This window comes from Pan paniscus, chromosome 20, assembly GCF_029289425.2.
Source record: "Pan paniscus chromosome 20, NHGRI_mPanPan1-v2.0_pri, whole genome shotgun sequence".
In the NCBI taxonomy this organism is placed as follows: Eukaryota; Metazoa; Chordata; class Mammalia; order Primates; family Hominidae; genus Pan; species Pan paniscus.
In genome coordinates this window covers 63,997,673-64,022,011 of record NC_073269.2, presented here as the reverse complement: position 1 = coordinate 64,022,011, position 24,339 = coordinate 63,997,673, and the positions used below count along the sequence as shown (strand labels likewise).

The 24,339-nt window shown below is 47.2% G+C and overlaps 1 protein-coding gene across 2 annotated transcripts; it reads left to right on the top strand.

The window, feature by feature from the left end:
- Positions 1-6,140: 6,140 nt before the first annotated feature.
- Positions 6,141-22,354, top strand: ZNF671 (zinc finger protein 671). 2 transcript variants are annotated; one of them, XM_003816650.6, is made up of 4 exons: positions 6,141-14,708; positions 18,761-18,887; positions 19,667-19,789; positions 20,408-22,354. In XM_003816650.6, the coding sequence occupies exons 1-4, from the start codon at positions 14,571-14,573 to the stop codon at positions 21,622-21,624; spliced, it is 1,605 nt and encodes a 534-aa protein (XP_003816698.2). In that variant the 5' UTR covers positions 6,141-14,570; the 3' UTR covers positions 21,625-22,354. The 2 variants fall into 2 exon arrangements, with proteins under 2 accessions (XP_003816698.2, XP_008967982.2); XM_008969734.6 differs by lacking the exon at positions 6,141-14,708 and adding an exon at positions 14,793-15,191.
- The last annotated feature ends 1,985 nt before the right edge of the window (positions 22,355-24,339 follow it).

Here is a 24,339-nt window from a genome sequence, read left to right as displayed (position 1 = left end):
CAGTGGACTTTGTGAGGCTTAATATTTTCAGTCAGGAATGGAAGGAAGAATATTCAAAGAAGGTTTCAGAGGAAATATAGAGGAGAGGCATAAGGCAAGGAGAGGAGGTTGCACCATGTCTCCAGGTCCCTCAGAGTATGTCTCAACCTTAGAGCAGAACTGGTTCCTTTTGATAGTGACACTCTGTAGGGACCAGCCCCACAGAGTCTCTCCCTGTGTGCGGCGACGAGAGAGTGTAGAAATAAAGACACAAGACAAAGAGATAAGAGAAAAGGCAGCTGGGCCCGGGGGACCACTACCACCAATGCGCGGAGACTGGTAGTGGCCCTGAATGTCTAGCTGCACTGTTATTTATTGGACACAAAGCAAAAGAGGCAGGGCAAAGAGTGTGAGTCATCTCCAATGATAGGTAAGGTCATGTGGGTCACGTGTTCACTGGACGCGGGGCCCTTCCCTGCCTGGCAGCCAAGGCAGAGAGAGAGAGGGAGAGAGAGAGACAGCTTACACCATTATTTCTGCATATCAGAGACTTTTAGTACTTTCACTAATTTTGCTACTGTTATCTAGAAGGCAGAGCCAGGTGTACAGGATGGAACATGAAGGCAGACTAGGAGCGTGACCGCTGAAGCACAGCATCTCAGGGAGACGGTTAGGCCTCCGGATAACTGCGGGTGGGCCTGACATCAGTCAGGCCCTCCACAAGAGATGGAGGAGCAGAGTCTTCTCTAAACTCCCCCGGGGAAAAGGGAGACTCCCTTTCCCGGTCCGCTAAGTAGCAGGTGTTTTTCCTTGACACTAAGGCTACCGCTAGACCAGACTTCCCAGACGCTGGCATCACCGCTAGACCAAGGAGCCCTCTGGTGGCCCTGTCTGGACATAACAGAAGGCTCGCACTCTTGTCTTCTGGTCACTTCTCACTGTGTCCCCTCAGCTCCTATCTCTGTATGGCCTGGTTTTTTCTAGGTTATGATTATAGAGCGAGGATTATTATAATACTGGAATAAAGAGTAATTGCTACAAACTAATGATTAATGATATTCATATATAATCACATCTATGATCTAGATCTAGTATAACTCTTGTTGTTTTATATATTTTATTATACTGGAATGGCTCGTGCCCTCGGTCTCTTGCCTCAGCACCTGGGTAGCTTGCCACCCACAACACTCACCTGGGAATAGTTGGTATTTATTAATTCACATTTACAAAACCGTGGCTGGAGTGTCAGCATTCCTGCCATGGGGAAAGTGGATATTTGAACCCTGAGAAAAGATTCTGGGTACGATAATCTCACCTTCTTGCTGGGAAGGAACTATCATTTCAGCAGTAAGTACAATGATAGTTTCAGCATGGGGACTGGAGATTACCTCTGGAAAACAGCTTGGACTGAGAAAATTAGTTAATATTGTGGATAAATGAAGTTACCACTGAGAATGACATAAGTAGCTAGAAAAGTTTCTGTGAAGTCTGAGAACACATAAATCTCAATGGATAGTGAGCAGAGGACATGGGGCTGTAAGTTCTGAGATAGTTAAGTGGAGCCCATGGCCATCCTAGAGACTTGACTAACATGAAATTCTTATTTCTACAAAGTGTGTATTATTTCAATTTCTGAGAACTCAGGAAAAACCAACTTAGAGCCAAGGAAATAGTAAGGTAAGACTAGAAAGATGTCATAGAACAGAAAGAAAGCGATGGTGGCATCATATTGATTCAATGTCTTGGAATCTGCATCTTGTCACCTGGGGACACATTCTTTGATACAAAATGGAGGACCAGCTCATAGCTCCTGTGGTATTGAAAAACAAGTACTCCGGCCAGGCGCGGTGGCTCACGCCTGTAATACCAGCACTTTGGGAGGCCGAGGCGGGCAGATCACGGGGTCAGGTGATCGAGACCATCCTAGTCAACATGGTGAAACCCCGTATCCACTAAAATACAAAAAAATTAGCCAGGCGTGGTGGCGCACGCCTGTAGTCCCAGCTACTTGGGAGGCTGAGGCAGGGGAAATCACTTGAACCTGGGAGGAGGAGGGTGCAGTGAGCCGAGATCGCACCACTGCACTCCAGCCTGGTGACAGAGCAAGACTCCGTCTCAAAAAAGAAGAAAAAAGAAAAAAAAAGTATTCCTTACAGTAAAGGAATGATATCACTGAAGAATACATTAGGTTCAAATATGTCTTTGTTTTACTTTCTCTTATTTCTTATTGAAATGGAAATAGAAAAAAAATTATTTTAGTATCAGGGTAATACCAACCTTGTATGATGAGTTTAGAAGTATTTTCTCCTCCTCTTATTTTTGGGAATAGTTCGAGTAGGATTGGGGTTAGTTCTTTAAATGTTTGGTAAAATTCAGTAGTGAAGCCATTGGGTCCCAGGCTTTTCTTTGCTGGGAAAATTTTTATTACAGCCTCAATCTCATTGCTTGCTATTTGTCAGTTCAGGTTTTGGATTTCCTCATAATTCATCTTGGTAAGTTATATGTGTCTAGGAATTTGTCCATTTTTTCTATAATTTCCAATTTTTGGCATACAGTTGATCATAGTAGCCTCCAATGACCCTTTGAATTTCTGCAGTATTGGCTGTAAAGTCTTCTTTCTCACTTCTATTTTATTTGGTTTATCTTTCTTAGTCTGGCTAAAGGATTTTTTATTTTGTTTACTTTTCAAAAAACCAATTTCTCGGCCGGGCGTGGTGGCTGACACCTGTAATCCCAGCACTTTGGGAGGCTGAGGTGGACAGATCACGAGGTCAGGAGTTCGAGACCAGCCTGACCAACATGGCAAAGCCCCGTCTGTATTAAAAATACAAAAATTAGCCGGGCATGGTGGTGGGTGCCTGTAATCCCAGCTACTTGGGAGGCTGAGGCAGGAGAATTGCTTGAATCCAGGAGGCAGAGGTTGCAGTGAACAGAGATCCTGCCATTGCACTCCAGCCTGGGTGATAAGAGCAAGACCCCATTTCAAAAAAAACAAACAAAAAACAAACAAACAAAAAAACAATAATTTTGTTGAACACATTTGTATTGTTTTCTTTGTTTCAGTTTCATTTATTTCTGCTCTAATCTTTATTATTTTATTTTCCTTTTTTTTTTTTTTTTTTTTGAGACAGAGTCTTGTTCTGTTGCCCAGGCTAGAGTGCAGTGGCGTGATCTTGGCTCACTGCAACCTCCACCTCCCGGGTTCAAGCAATTCTCCTGTCTCAGCCTCCTGAGTAGCTGGGACTACAGGTGCCTGCCACTACGTCTGGCTAATTTTTATATTTTTAGTAGAGATGGAATTTCACCTTATTGGTCAGGCTGGTCTCGAACTCCTGACCTCCGGTGATCCACCTGCCTCAGCCTCCCAAAGTGTTGGGACTGCAGGCGTGAGCTACTGCGCCCAGCTATTTATTTTCTTCTACTCACTTTGGGTTTGGTTTGCTCTAGTGTCTCTAATTCTTTAAGATGCATTATTAGGGGACAGATCACTTAAGGTCAAGAATTCAAGAGACTGCAAGGAGGCACTCTCCCCTCTCCCCTCTCCCCTCCCCCCTCCCCCCTCCCCCCTCCCCCCTCCCCCCTCTCCCCTCTCCCCTCTCCCCTCTTTCCACGGTCTCCCTCTGATGCCGAGCCGAAGCTGGACGGTACTGCTGCCATCTCAGCTCACTGCAACCTCCCTGCCCGATTCTCCTGCCTCAGCCTGCCGAGTGCCTGCGATTGCAGGCGTGCGCCGCCACGCCTGACTGGTTTTCGTATTTTTTTGGTGGAGACGGGGTTTCGATGTGTCGGCTGGGCTGGTCTCCAGCTCCTAACCGCGAGTGATCCGCCAGCCTCGGCCTCCCGAGGTGCCGGGATTGCAGACGGAGTCTCGTTAACTCAGTGCTCAATGGCGCCCAGGCTGGAGTGCAGTGGCGTGATCTTGGCTCGCTACAACCACCTCCCAGCCGCCTGCCTTGGCCTCCCTAAGTGCCGAGATTGCAGCCTCTGCCTGGCAGCCACCCCGTCTGGGAAGTGAGGAGCGTCTCCGCCTGACTGCCTATCGTCTGGGATGTGAGGAGCCCCTCTGCCTGGCTGCCCAGTCTGGAAAGTGAGGAGCGTCTCTGCCCGGCCGCCATCCCATCTAGGAAGTGAGGAGCGCCTCTTCCCGGCCGCCATCACATCTGGGAAGTGAGGAGCGTCTCTGCCCGGCCGCCCATCGTCTGAGATGTGGGGAGCACCTCTGCCCTGCCGCCCCGTCCGGGATGTGAGGAGTGTCTCTGCCCGGCCGCCCTGTCTGAGAAGTGAGGAGACCCTCTGCCTGGCAACCGCCCCGTCTGAGAAGTGAGGAGCCCCTCCGCCCGGCAGCCACCCCGTCTGAGAAGTGAGGAGCGTCCTCCCTCCTCGTCTGGGAGGGAGGTGGGGGGGTCAGCCCCCCGCCCGGCCAGCCGCCCCGTCCGGGAGGTGAGGGGCACCTCTGCCCGGCCGCCCCTACCGGGAAGTGAGGAGCCCCTCTGCCCGGCCAGCCGCCTCGTCCGGGAGGGAGGTGGGGGGGTCAGCCCCCCGCCTGGCCAGCCGCCCCGTCCGGGAGGCGAGGGGTGCCTCTGCCCGGCCGCCCCTACTGGGAAGTGAGGAGCCCCTCTGCCCGGCCAGCCGCCCCGTCCGGGAGGGAGGTGGGGGGGTCAGCCCCCCTCCCGGCCAGCCGCCCCATCCGGGAGGGAGGTGGGGGGGTCAGCCCCCCGCCCGGCCAGCTGCCCCGTCCGGGAGGGAGGTGGGGGGATCAGCCCCCCGCCTGGCCAGCCGCCCCGTCCGGGAGGGAGGTGGGGGGATCAGCCCCCTGCCCGGCCAGCCGCCCTGTCCAGGAGGTGGGGGGGGCGCCTCTGCCCGGCCGCCCCTACTGGGAAGTGAGGAGCCCCTCTGCCCGGCCAGCCGCTCTGTCTGGGAGGGAGGTGGGGGGGTCAGCCCCCGGCCCGGCCAGCCGCCCCGTCCGGGAGGGAGGTGGGGGGGTTAGCCCCCCGCCTGGCCAGCCGCCCCATCCGGGAGGTGAGGGGCGCCTCTGCCCGGCCGCCCCTTCTGGGAAGTGAGGAGCCCCTCTGCCCGGCCAGCCGCCCCGTCCGGGAGGGAGGTGGGGGGTCAGCCCCCCGCCCGGCCAGCCGCCCCGTCCGGGAGGGAGGTGGGGGGGTCAGCCCCCCGCCCGGCCAGCCGCCCCGTCCGGGAGGGAGGTGGGGGGATCAGCCCCCCGCCCGGCCAGCCGCCCTGTCCGGGAGGTGAGGGGCGCCTCTGCCCGGCCGCCCCTACCGGGAAGTGAGGAGCCCCTCTGCCCGGCCAGCCGCCCCCTCCGGGAGGGAGGTGGGGGGGTCAGCCCCCCGCCGGGCCAGCCGCCCCGTCGGGGAAGTGAGGGGCGCCTCTGCCCGGCCGCCCCTACTGGGAAGTGAGGAGCCCCTCTGCCCGGCCAGCCGCCCTGTCCGGGAGGGAGGTGGGGGGTCAGCCCCCCGCCCGGCCAGCCGCCCCGTCCGGGAGGGAGGTGGGGGGGGTCAGCCCCCCGCCCGGCCAGCCGCCCCGTCCGGGAGGTGAGGGGCGCTTCTGCCCGGCCGCCCCTACTGGGAAGTGAGGAGCTCCTCTGCCCGGCCACCACCCCATCTGGGAGGTGTACTCAACAGCTCATTGAGAACGGGCCATGAAGACAATGGCGGTTTTGTGGAATAGAAAGGGGGGAAAGGTGGGGAAAAGATTGAGAAATCGGATGGTTGCTGTGTCTGTGTAGAAAGAGGTAGACATGGGAGACTTTTCATTTTGTTCTGTACTAAGAAAAATTCTTCTGCCTTGGGATCCTGTTGATCTGTGACCTTACCCCCAACCCTGTGCTCTCTGAAACATGTGCTGTATCCACTCAGGGTTGAATGGATTAAGGGCGGTGCAAGATGTGCTTTGTTAAACAGATGCTTGAAGGCAGCATGTTCGTTAAGAGTCATCACCACTCCTTAATCTCAAGTACCCAGGGACACAAACACTGCGGAAGGCCGCAGGGTCCTCTGCCTAGGAAAACCAGAGAACTTTGTTCACTTGTTTATCTGCTGACCTTCCCTCCACTATTGTCCTGTGACCCTGCCAAATCCCCCTCTGCGAGAAACACCCAAGAATGATCAATAAAAAAGAAAAAAAAAAAAAAAAAAAAAAAAAAGATGCATTATTAGGTTGTTTATTTAAAGTTTTCTTTTTACTTTTGTAATGTAGGCACTTATAGCTATAAACATTCTTCTTAGTACTTATTTTTCTGTATCCCACAGATTTTGGCATGCTGTGTTTCTATTATCATTTGTTTCAAAAAACTTTTCTTTTCTTTTTTTTTTTTTTTTTTGAGACAGAGTCTTGCTCCATCATCCAGGCTGGAGTGCAGCGGCGCAGTCTCGGCTCACTGCCACCTCCACCTTCTTGGGTTCAAGCAATTCTCCTGTCTCAGCCTCATGAGTAGCTAGGACTACAGGCGCCCGCCACCATGCCCGACTAATTTTTGTATTTTTAGTAGAGACATGGTTTCACCTTGTTGATCAGGCTGGTCTCGAACTCCTGACCTCAGGTGATCCACCTGCTTTGGCCTCCCAAAGTGCTGGGATTACAGGCATGAGCCAATGCGCCTGGCCTCAAAAAACTTTTCAATTTCTTTCTTTTTTTTTTTTTTTCTCTTTGAGATGGAGTCTCACTCTGTCTCCCAAGCTGGAGTGCAATGGCGCAATCTCCACTCACTGCAACCTCCACCTCCTGGGTTTAAGCAATTCTCCTGCCTCAGCCTCCTGAGTAGCTGGGATTGCAGGTGTGTGCCATCATGCCCGGCTAATTTTTGTATTTTTAGTAGAGACAGGGTTTATCATGTCAGTCAGGCTGGTCTTGAACTCCTGACCTCGTGATCCGCCTGGCTCCACCTCCCAAAGTGCTGGGATTACAGTCGTGAGCCATCATGCCCAGCCCAACTTCTCAATTTCTTAATTGACCCACTGGTCATTCAGAAGATGACTGTTTAATTTCCATGTGTTTGTAGCATTTTGAAAGTCCACTTGTTACTGATTTCTACTTTTATTGCCTTGTGGTCAGAGAAGGTACTTGATATTATTTCAATTTAAAAAAGTTTCAAGACATATTTTATGGCCTAACATATAGTATTTCTTTGAGAATGATCCATGTGCTGAGAAGAATATGTATTCTGAAGCTGTTGGATGAAATGTTCTATAAATATCTATTAGGTCCATTTGTTCTATAGTGCAGATTGAGTCCATTTCTGTCTGGAAGGCCTGTTCAATGCTGAAAGTGGGGTGTTGTCATCTTCAGCTATCACTGTGTCGGACTCTATCTGTCTATTTAGCTCTAATAATATTTACTTTTATATCTGGGTGCTCCAGTGTTGAGTGTATATATATTTACAAAGATTATGTCCTCTTGCTGAATTGATCCCTTTAGCATTATATATAGTGACTTTGTCTCTTTTCACAGTTTTTCTCTTGAAATCTATTTTTCTGATATACATGTAGTTATTCCTGCTATTTCGTCGTTTCCAGTGGCATGAAATATCTTTTTCCATCCTTTTATTTTAATCTATGTGTGTCTTTATAGGTGAAGTGTGTTTCTTGTATGCAATAGAGCATTGGGTCTTTATTTTTATTCATTCAGCAACTCCGTGTGTTTTGATTGGAGACTTTAGTCCATTTATATTCAATGTTATTATTAATAAGTAAGGATTTACTGCTGCCATGTTGTTTGGTGGTCTTCTCTTCCTTCTTTCCTTCCTTCCTGTCTTCCTTATTGTGAAGGTGATTTTCTCTGGTTGTATATTTTAATTTCTTTTTTAAAAATTTTTTGGTATCTGTTCTAGGTTTTTGAATTTAGTTTACCATGAAGCTTCCATATAATATCTTATAACCCATTATTTTAAACTGATGACAACACTGATCCCATAAACAAATAACAAACAAGAGAAAAACTAATAAAAACATTACACTTTAACTATGTCACCCAGCTTTTAAATTTTTTGATTCTATGTATATCTTATTGTACTGTCTATGTCTTGAACACTTGTTGGAATTGTTTTTGATAGGTTCATATTTTAGTCTTTCTACTCAAGATATGAGTTTACACATCACAGTTACAGTGTTACTATATTGTTTTTTTTTTCTGTGTAGTTACTATTACCAGTGAGTTTCGTGCCTTCAGATGATTTCTTGTTGCTCATTAACATCCTTTTAGATTGCAGAACTCCCTTTAACATTTCTTGTAAGACAAGTCTGGTGTTGACAAAAATCTTTCAGCTTTTGTTCATCCAGAAGAGTTTTTATTTCTCTTTCATGTTTGAAGGATACTTTCAGCAAATACACTATTCTAGGATAAAAGTTTTTTCCTTCAGCACTTTAAATCCATCATGCCACTCTCTCCTGGCCTATAAGGTTTATACTGGGAAGTCTTCTACCAGGCATATTGGAGCTCCTTTGTGTGTTGTTTCTGTTCTTTTGCTGCTTTTAGGATCCTTTCTTTACCCTTGACCTTTGGTAATTTGATTACTAAATGTCTTGAGGTAGTCTTCTTTGGGTTAAATCTGCTTGGTATTCTACAGCCTTCTTGTACTTGAATATTGATATCTTTCTCTTGGAAAGATAATCCTTCCTAATATCTTTGGGAAATTCTCGATATTATCCCTTTGAATAGACTTTTAAAAAATTATTATTATACTTTAAGTTTTAGGGTACATGGGCACAACGTGCAGGTTTGTTACATATGTATACATGTGCCATGTTGGTGTGCTGCACCCAGTAACTCATCATTTAGCATTAGTTATATCACCTAATGCTATCCCTCCCCCGTCCCCCCACCCCACAACAGGCCCTAGTGTGTGATGTTCCCCTTCCTGTGTCCATGTGTTCTCATTGTTCAATTCCCACCTATGAGTGAGAACATGCAGTGTTTGGTTTTTTGTCCTTGTGATAGTTTGCTGAGAATGATGGTTTCCAGCTTCATCCATGTCCCTACAAAGGACACGAACTCATCATTTTTTATGGCTGCATAGTATTCCATGGGGTATATGTGCCACATTTTCTTAATCCAGTCTATCATTGTTGGACATTTGGGTTGGTTCCAAGTTTTTGCTATTGTGAATAGTGCCACAATAAACATACATGTTCATGTGTCTTTATAGCAGCATGATTTATAATCCTTTGGGTTTATACTCAGTAATGGGATGGCTGGGTCAAATGGTATTTCTAGTTCTAGATCCCTGAGGAATCGCCACACCAACTTCCACAATGGTTGAACTAGTTTCCAGTCCCACCAACAATGTAAAAGTGTTCCTATTTCTCCACATCCTCTCCAGCACCTGTTGTTTCTTGATTTTTTAATGATCGCCATTCTAACTGGTGTCAGATGGTATCTCATTGTGGTTTTGTTTTGCATTTCTCTGATGGCCAGTGATGATGAGCATTTTTTCATGTGTTTTTCGACTGCATAAATATCTTCTTTTGAGAAGTGTCTGCTCATATCCTTTGCCCACTTTTTGATGGGGTTGTTTTTTTTCTTATAAATTGGTTTGAGTTCATTGTAGATTCTGGATATTAGCCCTTTGTCAGATAAGTAGGTTGTAAAAATTTTCTCCCATTCTGTAGGTTGCCTGTTCACTCTGATGGTGGTTTCTTTTGCTGTGCAGAAGTGCTTTAGTTTAATTAGATCCCATTTGTCAATTTTGGCTTTTGTTGCCATTGCTTTTGGTGTTTTAGACATGAAGTCCTTGCCCATGCCTATGTCCTGAATGGTATTACCTAGGTTTTCTTCTAGGGTTTTTATGGTTTTAGGTCTAACATTTAAGTCTTTAATCCATCTTGAATTAATTTTTGTATAAGATGTAAGGAAGGGATCCAGTTTCAGCTTTCTACATATGGCTAGCCAGTTTTCCCAGCACCATTTATTAAATAGGGAATCCTTTCCCCATTGTTTGTTTTTTCAGGTTTGTCAAAGATCAGATAGTTGTAGATATGCGGCATTATTTTCTGAGGGCTCTGTTCTGTTCCATTGGTCTATATCTCTGTTTTGGTACCAGTACCATGCTGTTTTGGTTACTGCAGCCTTGTAGTATAGTTTGAAGTCAGGTAGCGTGATGCCTCCAGCTTTGTTCTTTTGGCTTAGGATTGACTTGGCAATGCGGGCTCTTTTTTGGTTCCATATGAACTTTAAGGTAGTTTTTTCCAATTCTGTGAAGAAAGTCATTGGTAGCTTGATGGGGATGGCATTGAATCTATAAATTACCTTGGGCAGTATGGCCATTTTCATGATATTGATTCTTCCTACCCATGAGCATGGAATGTTCTTCCATTTGTTTGTATCCTCTTTTATTAAATTGAGCAGTGGTTTGTAGCTCTCCTTGAAGAGGTCCTTCACATCCCTTGTAAGTTGGATTCCTAGGTATTTTATTCTCTTTGAAGCAATTGTGAATGGGAGTTCACTCATGATTTGGCTTTCTGTTTGTCTGTTATTGGTGTATAAGAATGCTTGTGATTTTTGCACATTGATTTTGTATCCTGAGACTTTGTTGAAGTTGCTTATCAGCTTAAGGAGATTTTGGGCTGAGACGATGGGGTTTTCTAGATATACAATCATGTCATCTGCAAACAGGGACAATTTGACTTCCTCTTTTCCTAATTGAATGCCCTTTATTTCCTTCTCCTGCCTGATTGCCCTGGCCAGAACTTCCAACACTATGTTGAATAGGAGTGGTGAGAGAGGGCATCCCTGTCTTGTGCCAGTTTTCAAAGGGAATGCTTCCAGTTTTTGTCCATTCAGTATGATATTGGCTGTGGGTTTGTCATAGATAGCTCTTATTATTTTGAGATACGTTCCCATCAATACCTAATTTATTGAGAGTTTTTAGCATGAAGGGTTGTTGAATTCTGTCAAAGGCCTTTTCTGCATCCATTGAGATAATCCTGTGGTTTTTGTCTTTGGTTCTGTTTACATGCTGGATTACGTTTATTGATTTTCGTATGTTGAACCACCCTTGCACCCCTGGGATGAAGCCCACTTGATCATGGTGGATAAGCTTTTTGATGTGTTGCTGGATTCGGTTTGCCAGTATTTTATTGAGGATTTTTGCATCAATGTTCATCAAGGATATTGGTCTAAAATTCTCTTTTTCTGTTGCATCTCTGCCAGGCTTTGGTATCAGGATGATGCTGGCCTCATAAAATGAGTTAGGGAGGATTCCCTCTTTTTCTATTGATTGGAATAGTTTCAGAAGGAATGGCACCAGCTCCTCCTTGTACCTCTGGTAGAATTCAGCTGTGAATCCATCTGGTCCTGGACTTTTTTTGGTTGGTAAGCTATTAATTATTGCCTCAATTTCAGAGCCTGGTCTATTCAGAGATTCAACTTCTTCCTGGTTTAGTCTTGGGAGAGTGTATGTGTCGAGGAATTTGTCCATTTCTTCTAGATTTTCTAGTTTATTTGCGTAGAGGTGTTTATAGTATTCTCTGATGGTAGTTTGTATTTCTGTGGGATCGGTGCTGATATCCCCTTTGTCATTTTTTTATTGCATCTATTTGATTCTTCTCTCTTTTCTTCTTTATTAGTCATGCTAGCGGTCTATCAATTTTGTTGATCTTTTCAAAAAACCAGCTCCTGGATTCATTGATTTTTTGAAGGGTTTTTTGTGTCTCTATTTCCTTCAGTTCTGCTCTGATCTTAGTTATTTCTTGCCTTCTGCTAGCTTTTGAATGTGTTTGCTCTTGCTTCTCTAGTTCTTTTAATTGGATATTAGGGTGTCAATTTTAGATCTTTCCTGCTTTCTCTGGTGGGCATTTAGTGCCATAAATTTCCCTCTACACACTGCTTTGGATGTGTCCCAGGATTGTGGTATGTTGTGTCTTTGTTCTCCTTGGTTTCAAAGAACATCTTTATTTCTGCCTTCATTTCGTTATGTACCCAGTAGTCATTCAGGAGCAGGTTGTTCAGTTTCCATGTAGTTAAGCGGTTTTGAATGAGTTTCTTAATCCTGAGTTCTAGTTTGATTGCACTGTGGTCTGAGAGACAGTTTGTTACAATTTCTGTTCTTTTACATTTGCGGAGGAGTGCTTTACTTCCAACTATGTGGTCAATTTTGGAATAGGTGTAGTGTGGTGCTGAAAAAAAATGTATATTCTGTTGATTTGGGGTGGAGAGTTCTGTAGATGTCTATTAGGTCCGCTTGGTGCAGAGCTGAGTTCAATTCCTCGATATCCTTGTTAACTTTCTGTCTCGTTGATCCGTCTAATGTTGACAGTGGGGTGTTAAAGTCTCCCATTATTATTGTGTGGGAGTCTAAGTCTCTTTGTAGGTCACTAAGGACTTGCTTTATGAATCTGGGTGCTCCCGTATTGGGTGCATATATATTTAGGATAGTTAGTTCTTCTTGTTGAATTGATCCCTTTACCATTATGTAGTGGCCTTCTTTGTCTCTTTTGATCTTTGTTGGTTTAAAGTCTGGTTTATCCGAGAGTAGGATTGCAACCCCTGCCTTTTTTTGTTTTCCATTTGCTTGGTAGATCTTCCTCCATCCCTTTATTTTGAGCCTATGTGTGTCTCTGCACGTGAGATGGGTTTCCTGAATACAGCACACAGATGGGTCTTGACTCTTTATCCAATTTGCCAGTCTGTGCCTTTTAATTGGAGCATTGAGCCCATTTACATTTAAGGTTAGTATTGTTATGTGTGAATTTGATCCTGTCATTATGATGTTAGCTGGTTATTTTGCTCATTAGTTGATGCAGTTTCTTCCTAGCCTTGATGGTCTTTACAATTTGGCATGTTTTTGCAGTGGCTGGTACCAGTTGTTCCTTTCCATGTTTAGTGCTTCCTTCAGGAGCTCTTTTAGGGCAGGCCTGGTGGTGACAAAATCTCTCAGCATTTGCTTGTCTGTAAAGTATTTTATTTCTCCTTCACTGATGAAGCTTAGTTTGGCTGGATATGAAATTCCAGGTTGAAAATTCTTTTCTTTAAGACTGTTGCCTTCTTTAGAAGATTTATTTAGGGTATTGTGACAAAGTCAAAAGGTGATGCAGGACAAAAATCATTATATGCAGGACATGTCCTGTATGTATAGGAATCTTGGAAATTTTATTAGTGATGTCTTTCATGCTACTAACACATTTGAAAAACACCTACTGAGAGCTCGTATGTGTTCCTTGGATGTGTATTTTAACAGTGAATTATCAAGACAGCACAACTTCACTGTTGATTTTTACCATTCTGATATCTTCTTTACAATTGCTCAGCATTTTCAGGAAAAAAGAGTCACATTTTGTTGACAAAGTGTGGTCAAGATCACAACACAACCACATGCTTAACTTCATTCTTTCACTTCTCATACTTTAGTATTCAGGCTCAAACTTTCCTGAGATCTTAACTTTGTCCATCTATCACAGATATTTCCTCAGAGCAATTTCTTTCATTATCTTCAAATAACTACGGAATCATTATTAATAGCTGTCAGGATTTTTCCCCCAGGGATAATCTCACCTCCTAACACAGACACCGTACTTACAATGACAATGACAGGTTAAATGGTAATTGCACTGTGTTTTGCTGTGATGGAGACATCACTGATTACCCAGGCAGGAAGAGTTTTCTGAAGAAATCTGTCCACTGGTTTCAGGGAGGCTCCACATCATCCCTCTTCCTTCTTCCACTCCAAGGCCTTGTTTGGAATATTTTCTCTTCCGTCTCTGACCAAACTGAAGCTCACAAAAGTTACTGTAAAGCTTGAGTGCACACATATTTAAAAAGCAACAAGGTAATAGTTATTAGCTTCTAGCTGTGAGTGTACGCAAAGAGACATTGTGGTGTGGTGTATCTATTTAGTTTTGCAGCTTTGGGGAACATCTGAAATGTCTCAACATTTCTGCGATCGGTGCATACTACACTCCAGGGAATCTAGGTCCAGGCCTTTTAAGAGGACAGAAGTCAGCCGGGCACCATGGCTCACTCCTGTAATCCCAGCACTTTGGGAGGCCGAAGCAGGCAAATCACAAAGTCAGGAGTTCGAGACCAGCCTGGCCAACACGGTGAAATCCCGTACTCTGCTAAAAGTACTAAAATTAGCCTGGCGTGGTGGCGGGCCCCTGTAGTCCCAACTACTTGGGAGGCTGAGGCAGGAGAATCGCTTGAACCCGGGAGGCGGAGGTTGCAGTCAGCCAAGATCGCGCCACTGCACTGCAGCCTGGGCGACAGAGCGAGACTCTGTCTCAAAAAAAAAAAAAAAAAAAAAAAAAAAAAAAGAGGACGGAAGTCCTGTTAGCCCTTTGAAACTCGGGTTACTTTTCCCAAACAACTTGGCCCTCCTACTTCGAGTTTTCCCAAGAGCCCAGGCCGAGAATCCCCTGCCTTGAAGGATAGCTCAGTGGGAACCACACTCTACCCACAAACCTATACGTTGCATACCCAATGAGGGCCCAGGAGAGGGGTGTTTCAGTGCCTGCGGGGGGTGCGTGGGCGGGACTTCCGGCTCCTCCTTGTAGCGGACATTTTGTTTGTTTCTGTCAGGCTGCACCTGGCCGGGGTTCTGTAACGCTTGTGTGGGCCGCAGGTGGAGGTGTCGGGAAAGCGCGGAGGAGATGTTGTCCCCAGTGTCCCGAGACGCGTCTGATGCTCTGCAGGGACGGAAGTGCCTGCGTCCCCGATCGAGACGCCTGCCGCTCCCGGCAGCTGTCCGCGCCCACGGTCCTATGGCGGAGCTAACGGACTCCGCGCGGGTGGGTGCTGCGTCCTCCGGGCCCTCAGTCACCCTTTCTCCGACTCCGAATCGTAAAGTGCCTGCAGCCCCTGTGTCCCAGGACAGCGACGCACTCTTGGGGCGGGGTCCTATCTCGGTGTGGGTGGGTGTGGGAGAGTTACGGGCGGAGGGGACGGCGCAGGTAAAGGCTCGGGGGTGCTGCTGACCCCCAAACATTTGGGAGACAGGGTTCTCATCAACACAGAGCAGACTTTGAGGAACTGTGACTGGAATGGCAGGCTGAGAAGTTGTCGCTTCATTCTGAGGGCGTTGAGATTAACTGAGGGTTTTGAATAGAAGGACGTGATCTTAGCTGGGATTTTAAGTGTCTCGAAATTTGCTCAGGGGAGAACATTAGTTTGGGGTGGGGACTGCGAGGATGGATACGAGGAGACCGGTAAGGAGGCTACTGCAGTGGATTCCAGGAATGCTTTGGTGGTGGATGTACCAAGAGTAATGGCAGGTGAGTGGGTAGAAGTGATCATATTCTGGGTAGGTTTTAAATTTGAAACCAACAGGATTTTCTGCTCCATCATATGCAGCTATGACTGAAAGTAAGGCATGAAAGAGCAAGGTGTTTTTGTTGTTTTTCCATGAACGTTTGGATTTTGGAATGGTGACTTTGAGATGTCTCAGAGTGGAGGCTTCCTCACTTAGGCAACTAGAGAGGAAGGTCTGAAGTTGTGGGGAAGGGGCTGGGCTTAGAATATCTTTGGGGTGAAGGGAGTGGTCTGGAGTAGGTCAAGGCCAGGAGGTCAGATTTAAGTGGGGCAGTCTTAAGTATGTTATTTCATATCTCTGGGGTAAGAGATGAGAAGGCTGGGACTGGAGGGCAGGGAAGAGGGAGTGGGCATTCTTGAGACTCCCCCCAGAAGAGAAGGGTCCTGCCATTTGAAAGGGTTCTTTTCAGTGTTTGCAGGAGGAGAGAGCTGTAGGGTATGAGGAGTTTGGCCTGGGATGGCAACGATGGGTAGTGTGCTATAAATTTGTTACTATCTGATTATCTCACCCTCATTTTGTGTGTTTTTAGTTTTAGTTTATTTATTTATTTATTTATTTTTTTGAGACGAAGTCTCACTCTGTCGCCCAGGGTGGGATGCAGTGGCTCATTGCAACCTCTACCTCCCGGGTTCAAGAGATTCTCCCGCCTCAGCCTCCCGAGTAGTTGAGATTACAGGTGCCCGCAACCACCCCTGGCTAATTTTAGTATTTATAGTAGAGACGGGGGTGGGGAGGTGGGAGGGGTGGGGTGGGGTGGGGAGGTGGGAGGGGTGGGGTGGGGGCGGGGGAGTTGGGGGGACGTTCACCGTGTTGGCCCAGGTGGTCTTGAACTCCCAACCTCAACTGATCCACCGGCCCCAGCCTTCCAAAGTGTTTGGATTACAGTTGTGAGCCACTGCACTTGGCTTTGGTTTTATTTTATTTATTTATTTTTTTTTTTGGAGACGAGTCTCGCTCTGTCACCCAGGCTGGAGTGCAGTGGTGCGATCTTGGCTCACTGCAGCTTCTGCCTCCCAGATTCAAGTGATTCTCCTGCCTCAGTTTTCCCAGTAGCTGGGATTACAGGCATGCATTACCATGCCCAGCTAATTTTTGTATTTTAATAGATAGAGTTTCACCATGTTGGCCAGGCTGGTCTCAAACTCGTGACCTCAGTTGATCCACTCCCTTTGGCCTCCCAAAGTGCTGGGATTACAAGAGTGAGCCACCATGCCTTGGCCGGGTTTTGTTTTGTTTTGTTTTTTTGAGATGGAGTCTTGCTCTTGTCACCCAGGCTGGAGTGCAGTGGCGCGATCTCGGCTCACTGCAACCTCTGTCTCCTGGGTTCAAGCAGTTCTCCTACCTCAGCCTCCCGAGTAGCTGGGATTACAGGTGCCCACCACCACACCCAGCTAATTTTTGCATTTTTAGTAGAGACGGGGTTTCACCACATTTCCTAGGCTGGAGTGCAGTGGCACAATCTTGGCTCACCGCAACCTCTGCCTTCTGGGTTCAAGCAATTCTCCTGTCTGCCTCCTGAGTAGCTGGAATTACAGGCACCCGCCACCACGCCCAGCTAATTTGTTTGTATTTTTGGTAGAGACGGGGTTTCACGATGTTGGCCAGGCTGGTCTCGAACTCCTGCCCTCAGGAGATCCACCCGCCTCGGCCTCCCAAAGTGCTGGGATTACAGGTGTGAGTCATCATGCTCGGCTGAGACCCCATTTCAAAAAAAAAAAGTTCACTACTTCTCCCAGTCTTGCCTAGTGTAGTAGAAGGATCTCACGAATCCATCTGGCCAAAGATTTAGGGTGCTTCTCTAATCTTTGTGTTTGTCCAGAATGCTGTCTCTGTTTTTGGTAACTCTCTGGAACTTAGGATGTACTACATTCTGTCATTATCCTGAGGCCAGAAGGTAGGAACCAGACTCTCTTGATGTAGCTGGAATGTGTTGAGGGTGTTGAATGTGTTCCAGTTTCTTCTGTTTTCATGATGCAGCTGAGCATGGGTATTTATCTCCTGCTGCCTGCATTTAGTTAGTTAGAGATCTGTGTCAAATGCCTAAAGTCGGCCAGGCGCAGTGGCTCACACCTGTAATCCCAGCACTTTGGGAGGCCGAGGCGGGTGGATCACGAGGTCAGGAGATCAAGACCATCCTGGCTAACATGGTGAAACCTTGTCTCTACTGAAAATACAAAAAATTAGCCGGGCATGGTGGTGGGCGCCTGTAGTCCCGGCTACTCGGGAGGCTGAGGCAGGAGAATGGTGTGAACCTGGGAGATGGAGCTTGCAGTGAGCCAAGATCGTGCCACTGCACTCCAGCCTGGGCAACAGTGCAAGAATCTGTCTTAAAAAAAAAAAAAATTGTTATGTGTCTTCTGACTGCCTCACTGACCAGCTGATCCCCATCCTTCTCCCTCTCTTTAAGCGTTCCTATTCCCTGACACACAGCAATATTGAAATCAGGTCAGTTAGTAACCCTACAGTGGCCTCTAAGAGTTCAAGTTAAAGGAGTAGTTACACATCTCTCACTTTAAATCAGGGGTGTCCAATCTTTTGGCTTCCCTGGGCCTCCAGCACTAGGGGTTGCATTTCAACATGAGATTTGTAGGGGATACACATCCAATCCATATCAAACAGTGGTACAATGTGCAACAAAGAAATGGAAGAGGGTTGAGGATACCTGAGATCTGCATGTGGTTTGAGGTGCCTGTGATTGAAAAAAGGAACAGGGCCAGATTGGGAGGCTTTCAGAGCAACAATAGGGCTTTCCTTGGCAATGGGGCCATTGATGGTTTGGAGCAAGATGGGATACTGATTGTTGGCAAGCACTTTTTTTTTTTTTTGAGATGGAGTCTCACTCTGTCGCCAGACTGGAGTGTAGTAGTGTGATCTCAGCTCACTGCAACCTCTGCCTCCCAGGTTCAAGCAGTTCTCCTGCCTCAGCCTCCCAAGTAGCTGGGACTACAGGCACACACCACCATGCCCAGCTAATTTGTGTATTTTTTTTTTTTTTTTTTTTTTAGTAGAGACGGGGTTTCACCATGTTGGCCAGGATAGTCTCGCTCTCTTGACCTCGTGATCTGCCTTCGGCAAGCACTCTTAATGCTATGTGTAGAGTGACATTTGGGGAGTCCAGGGAGATGGGGTGGGCCAGTAGGGTGGGGGGGAAGCTGGAGATGTGAGGGAGACATAGTCCAGAGAGTGATGTGTATGAGAGGAGGGAGTGTGAGCTGACGGTCCTGTGACTTGGGGCTTAACTGAGAAAAATGAGCCTAGGTTCATACCTGGGATTTGTGATCTTGGGTACCCCAGGGGAGTTGGCTGGCTCAGAGTGTAAATGGCATTTATCTGTCAGCCTGTCTGTTGTTGTGGTGGGTGGACACAGTGATTGCTGGGGTGATCAGGAGAGAGTGAGGATCAGTGGTACTAGTGCCTGGTATCTCTGACTTGGGAACCTGGGAGGTTAGTTAGCAGGATGTTGTGGGTAGGTAGACTGGGGATCATTGGTCAAGAGACTTTTTATGGTCCTTCCTGTCCCTTTTGTTGCAGGGCTGTGTGGTCTTTGAGGATGTGTTTGTATACTTCTCTCGGGAAGAATGGGAGCTTCTTGATGATGCTCAGAGACTTTTGTACCACGATGTGATGCTGGAGAACTTTGCACTTTTAGCCTCACTGGGTAAGGTCCTCATGCTTTTCTGCCTTTACCACTCTGTTCTTCCTATGGTGGGATCATGAGCACCGCTTCCTTCACCAGTTTCCTGGAGTAGGTGCTCAGGATGCCAGGGCTAAGCTGTATGGAGTGTCCTCCCTACTTGCTGAGTAGTCCTGAAGCCGTGCAGCCAAGGGTTTGGGGTCATGAGACTTGTGGTTTGCCCAGTGGATCTCACTAGGTCTGTTCGCTTTCTGTACTGGTGACTCTGTCCAAAATTATGATGCCTCTGTGCCCAAGGTTCTGTCCCTTTCTCCAGGTGACATTTTCTTTTCTTTTTTTTTTTTTTTGAGTCAGGGTCTGGCTCTGTTGCCCAAGCTGGAGTGCAGTGGCACGATCTCAGCTCATTGCAACCTCTACCTCCCAGGCTCAAGCCATCCTCTCACCTCAGCCTCCTGAATAGTTGGGACTACAGACACACACCACCACACCCAGCTAATTTTTCTGTAGAGATGTGGTTTCGCCATGTTGCCCAGGCTGGTCTTGAACTCCTGAGCTCAAGTAATACCCTGACTTGACTTCTGAAAGTGTTAGATTACAGGTGTGAGCCACTGCGCCCAGCTCAGGTGACATTTTCTAGGGCCTGACCTTGTCAGGAGTTATAGGCACTTACATAGTCACTTATAGGGACCTTTGGGTTATTCCTGCACAACTCCTCCCAGGTTATTTTTCTTACCTGAAGTCCATCATAGGGTGGTTTGCCATGGGCCAGTGCTGGCTGCTCACCTGTTCTGACTTTCCCTTAGGAATTGCATTTTCCAGATCACGTGCAGTCATGAAACTAGAGCGAGGAGAAGAGCCCTGGGTGTATGACCAGGTGGATATGACTTCAGCCACAGAAAGAGAGGCCCAGAGGGGACTTAGACCTGGTGAGTGGACATCGGGGAAGGGCACGATGTCAAAGCTGGGTTCAAAACTGGCAACATTAACTGTTCACATCAGTGTTTGTTTCCAGGGCCAGTGGCCACACAGCGTTTCTATCTGTCCTTTCCTGTTCTTGACACGAAGATATATCATTTCTAGTTTGTTAGCCCCTTGCCACCCTCACCTCTGGCCCTCACCTTACACCCATGTTTTACCACTTCTCTGTCTGCATTTTTTGGCAGTATTGACCTGCAATTAATGTTCACAAGATGTGCATATATTCTTAAATAGTCTTTGAACACCAGCTGCTCACTTGCAGTTGGATTTTCCTGGGACTGGATACATTTTTCATAGCACTCACGAGTCACTAACAGTCAAGGCCCTACTGGAAGCCATTTGTTTGGTTCCATTCTTATATCCTGGCCCTTCATTAGCACTCCCCCATGGTATGACCTCCAGAGGCTCACTACCTCAAAGCCATTCCTTCCTCACTCTGACCATGCCTCTCATTCTGAAAACAGTTTCATGAACTTATTCCTGCATGTGTCAAATGCACATATACGATGAGGTTGCCCCTTCCCACCCGTAAATATGCATTTAATCAGCATTTCTGTGTTCTTCAGGTTGTTGGCATGGAGTGGAGGATGAAGAGGTATCTTCTGAGCAGAGCATTTTTGTAGCAGGAGTGTCAGAGGTCAGGACTTTCGTGGCAGAGCTGGAGTCTCACCCATGTGACATATGTGGCCCAATATTGAAAGATACCTTACACCTGGCTAAATACTATGGGGGAAAAGCCAGGCAGAAACCATACTTGTGTGGGGCATGTGGAAAGCAATTCTGGTTCAGTACAGACTTTGACCAGCACCAGAACCAGCCCAATGGAGGGAAACATTTCCCAAGGAAGGAGGGCAGAGACTCTGTGAAAAGCTGCAGAGTCCATGTGCCAGAGAAGACCCTCACATGTGGGAAAGGTAGGAGAGACTTTTCAGCCACATCTGGCCTTCTTCAGCATCAGGCCTCTCACAGCAGCATGAAGCCCCACAAGAGCACTAAGCTTGTGAGTGGCTTTCTCATGGGACAGAGGTATCACAGGTGTGGTGAATGTGGGAAAGCCTTCACCCGCACAGACACACTTGCTCGGCATCAGAGAATCCACACTGGAGAAAGGCCTTATGAGTGTAACGAATGTGGGAAATTCTTCAGTCAAAGCTATGACCTCTTTAAACACCAGACAGTTCACACTGGAGAAAGGCCATACGAGTGCAGCGAATGTGGGAAATTCTTTAGACAAATCTCCGGCCTGATTGAGCACAGGCGAGTTCACACGGGTGAAAGACTCTATCAGTGTGGCAAATGTGGGAAATTTTTTAGTAGTAAGTCTAATCTCATTCGACACCAGGAAGTTCACACAGGAGCCAGGCCTTATGTATGCAGCGAATGTGGGAAAGAGTTCAGTCGGAAACACACACTTGTTCTGCACCAACGAACTCACACTGGAGAAAGGCCTTATGAGTGCAGTGAATGTGGGAAGGCCTTTAGCCAAAGCTCCCACCTTAATGTACACTGGAGAATTCACAGCAGTGATTATGAGTGTAGCAGATGTGGTAAAGCTTTCAGCTGCATCTCCAAACTCATTCAGCACCAGAAAGTTCACTCTGGAGAAAAGCCTTATGAGTGCAGCAAGTGCGGGAAAGCCTTCACTCAAAGACCCAACCTCATCAGGCACTGGAAAGTCCACACTGGGGAAAGGCCTTATGTGTGTAGTGAGTGCGGGAGAGAATTCATCCGGAAACAGACACTTGTTCTGCACCAGAGGGTTCATGCTGGAGAAAAGCTTTAAGAGTGTAGCAAATGTGGGGGAAAGTCTTAGGCCAATGCCCCCGACTTACTGTATGGTGGGGAACTAGCAGTAGTTAATGAGTGCAGCAGATGCAGGAAAGCCTTCCCCTGGAGGCTGAACCTTACCCGCCATTGGGAATTTCACACTGGACACAGGCCTTAGCAGTCCAAGCAATGTGCTGTCTCTGTTCAGCCTAACAGCTCACCCTAGAGTGGAACTCTGGGAGCAGCCATTGGGAGGGAACCATCAGTAAGAAGTGAAACTTCATAGATATGGACATTCCCACTGGGGAGATTCCCTGTGAGTGCCAAGTATGTGAGATGCTTTCAGCAGCTGTGTTGCACTTTTTAAATGGCTATTGGCCTTTGCTGGGGCAGGTGCCATCTGCTCCTACCATCTGGCAGAATCATACTGCGTTTACTATTTACCCCAGCATGTTTGTGACGGGCAGACCTCTCTTCTCTCCCCAGTCCCTAAAAGGTGTTGTGAGTGGTCTCACAGCCCACTAGGGGTCTTAATTTCCTCTCTTTTGATGTAAATGGCATGGAAATAATCAGCTTTGTTCAAGAGGACACAGAAGGATTCTGCAAATAGCCTGCAGAGACTTACCTGTGTTGATTGGTTTCATATGATGCTCGTTATGGATATATCCAATATCCAAGTCACCCAGCTCTGGAACTGCCTGCTTCACGTTGCTCATGATAATAAAGGCCTGTTCTTTAAGCCACCATTAATGTTGTGGGTTCTGTTTATTGTTTGGAGTCTGTTGAGGAAACAGGTGTGTTCTCAGCATGAACAAGTTAACAGCTTTTGTGGGAGTCCTTGTTTTCTGTCCCTTAGAGCAAATGGCAGAGAACAGCTCTGATTACAGCTTTGACCTAATTTGCGTTGCTGTTCAAGCCCTTCTAAGACAGACTGCAGGGCTTTGGGAGACAAATCATGTGACCTGGATGCCAGTTTTACTGTAGGTTTGGAGGTAACCATGAAGAGAGATCAGTTGTAACAACTTCTAGAGCACCTGGGAGCATGAGTTTGGTCACTGGTTCCCATCCAGTGTTCCATATTTCCAAGCACTTATTGGGAAGCTGGCCCCTGCTTCTTGTCAAGGAGTCTGTGTTCAGAATTTAATAGGCAGGTGTCCTTGTCTGGAGGACCTCTAGGAGCCAGGTGGTAATTATAATTGGTATAGAAACACTGGGTATGACTAATAGGGAGTTGAAGAGATTGCAGCACACTACAAGGGATGTGCCACTTCTTTTTTTTGAGATGGAGTTTCACTCTTGTTGCCTAGGCTGGAGTGCAATGGCGTGATCTTGGCTCACTGCAACCTCCACCTACTGGGTTCAAGTGACTGTCCTGCCTCAGCCTCCTGAGTAGCTGGGATTATAGGCATGCGTCACCTATGCCCAGCTAATTTTTTTTTTTTTTTTTTTTTTGAGACGGAGTCTGGCTCTGTCACCCAGGCAGGAGTGCAGTGGCGCAATCTTGGCTCACTGCAAGCTCCACCTCCCAGGTTCTTGCCATTCTCCTGCCTCCGCCTCCCGAGTAGCTGGGACTACAGGTGCCCACCACCACACCTGGCTAATTCTTTTGTATTTTTTAGTAGAGACGGAGTTTCACCATGTTAGCCAGGATGGTCTCGATCTCCTGACCTCGTGATCCGCCCGCCTTGGCCTCCCAAAGTGCTGGGATTACGGGCGTGAGCCACTGCGCCCAGCCCTAATTTTGTATTTTTAGTAGAGACAGGGTTTCTCCATGTTGGTCAGGCTGGTCTCAAACTCCCGACCTCAGGTGATCCGCCTGCCTCGGCCTCCCGAGTCCTGGGATTACAGGCGTGAGCCACCGCACCTGGCCTGGGATGTGCCACTTCTAAAGGTACATGCTCAGATGTTCCCATACTATGGCTATATAGGATGAGAGTATACAGAAAGTTTCAGAACTTCCACAGCTATGTCTCTTTTGTGGTCAGCATCACTCCCAGGGCAAATCTAAACATTTTGTGGATTCCCATAGACTCTAGATGGCTCAACTCAAGACCACTGCTGGGGCCGGGTGCAGTGGCTCACGCCTGTAATCTCAGCACTTTAGGAGGCTGAGGCGGGCGGATCACGAGGTCAGGAGATTGTAACCATCCCGGCTAACACGGTGAAGCTCCGTCTCTACTAAAAATACAAAAAATTAGCCAGGCGTGGTGGTGGGCATCTGTAGTCCCAGCTACTTGGGAGGCTGAGGCAGGAGAATGGCATGAACCCAGGAGGCGGAGCTTGCAGTGAGCCGAGATCGCACCACTGCACTCCAGCCTGGGTGACAGAGCGAGACTCTGTCTCAAAAAAAAAAAAAAAAAGAAAAAAAAAAGACCATTGCTGGGTGCGTAAGTGGGTAGGAAAACCAAGATTGAAAGAAGGAAGATCTAGCATTTCAGGGACATGGCTTTGCAACTTAGCCAGTGTTCCTGGTGAATCATGTGGAAATAGCTTTCTTGGTTGCCACTTTTTGCTGTCACTGAGGCAGGGCTGCTCCTGAAGCAAGAGGCAAGAGAGGATAGAGTCTATATAGGGTTGCCTATAGGATTTGTCTGTGTTTTCCCAGTTTTCTTTTTTGTTTTGAGACAGGGTCTCTCTCTGTCAACCCAGGATAGAATGCAGTGGCACTATGATAGCTTACTGTAACCTTGAACTCTTGGGCTCAAGTAATCCTCAGCCTCCTAAGTAGCTG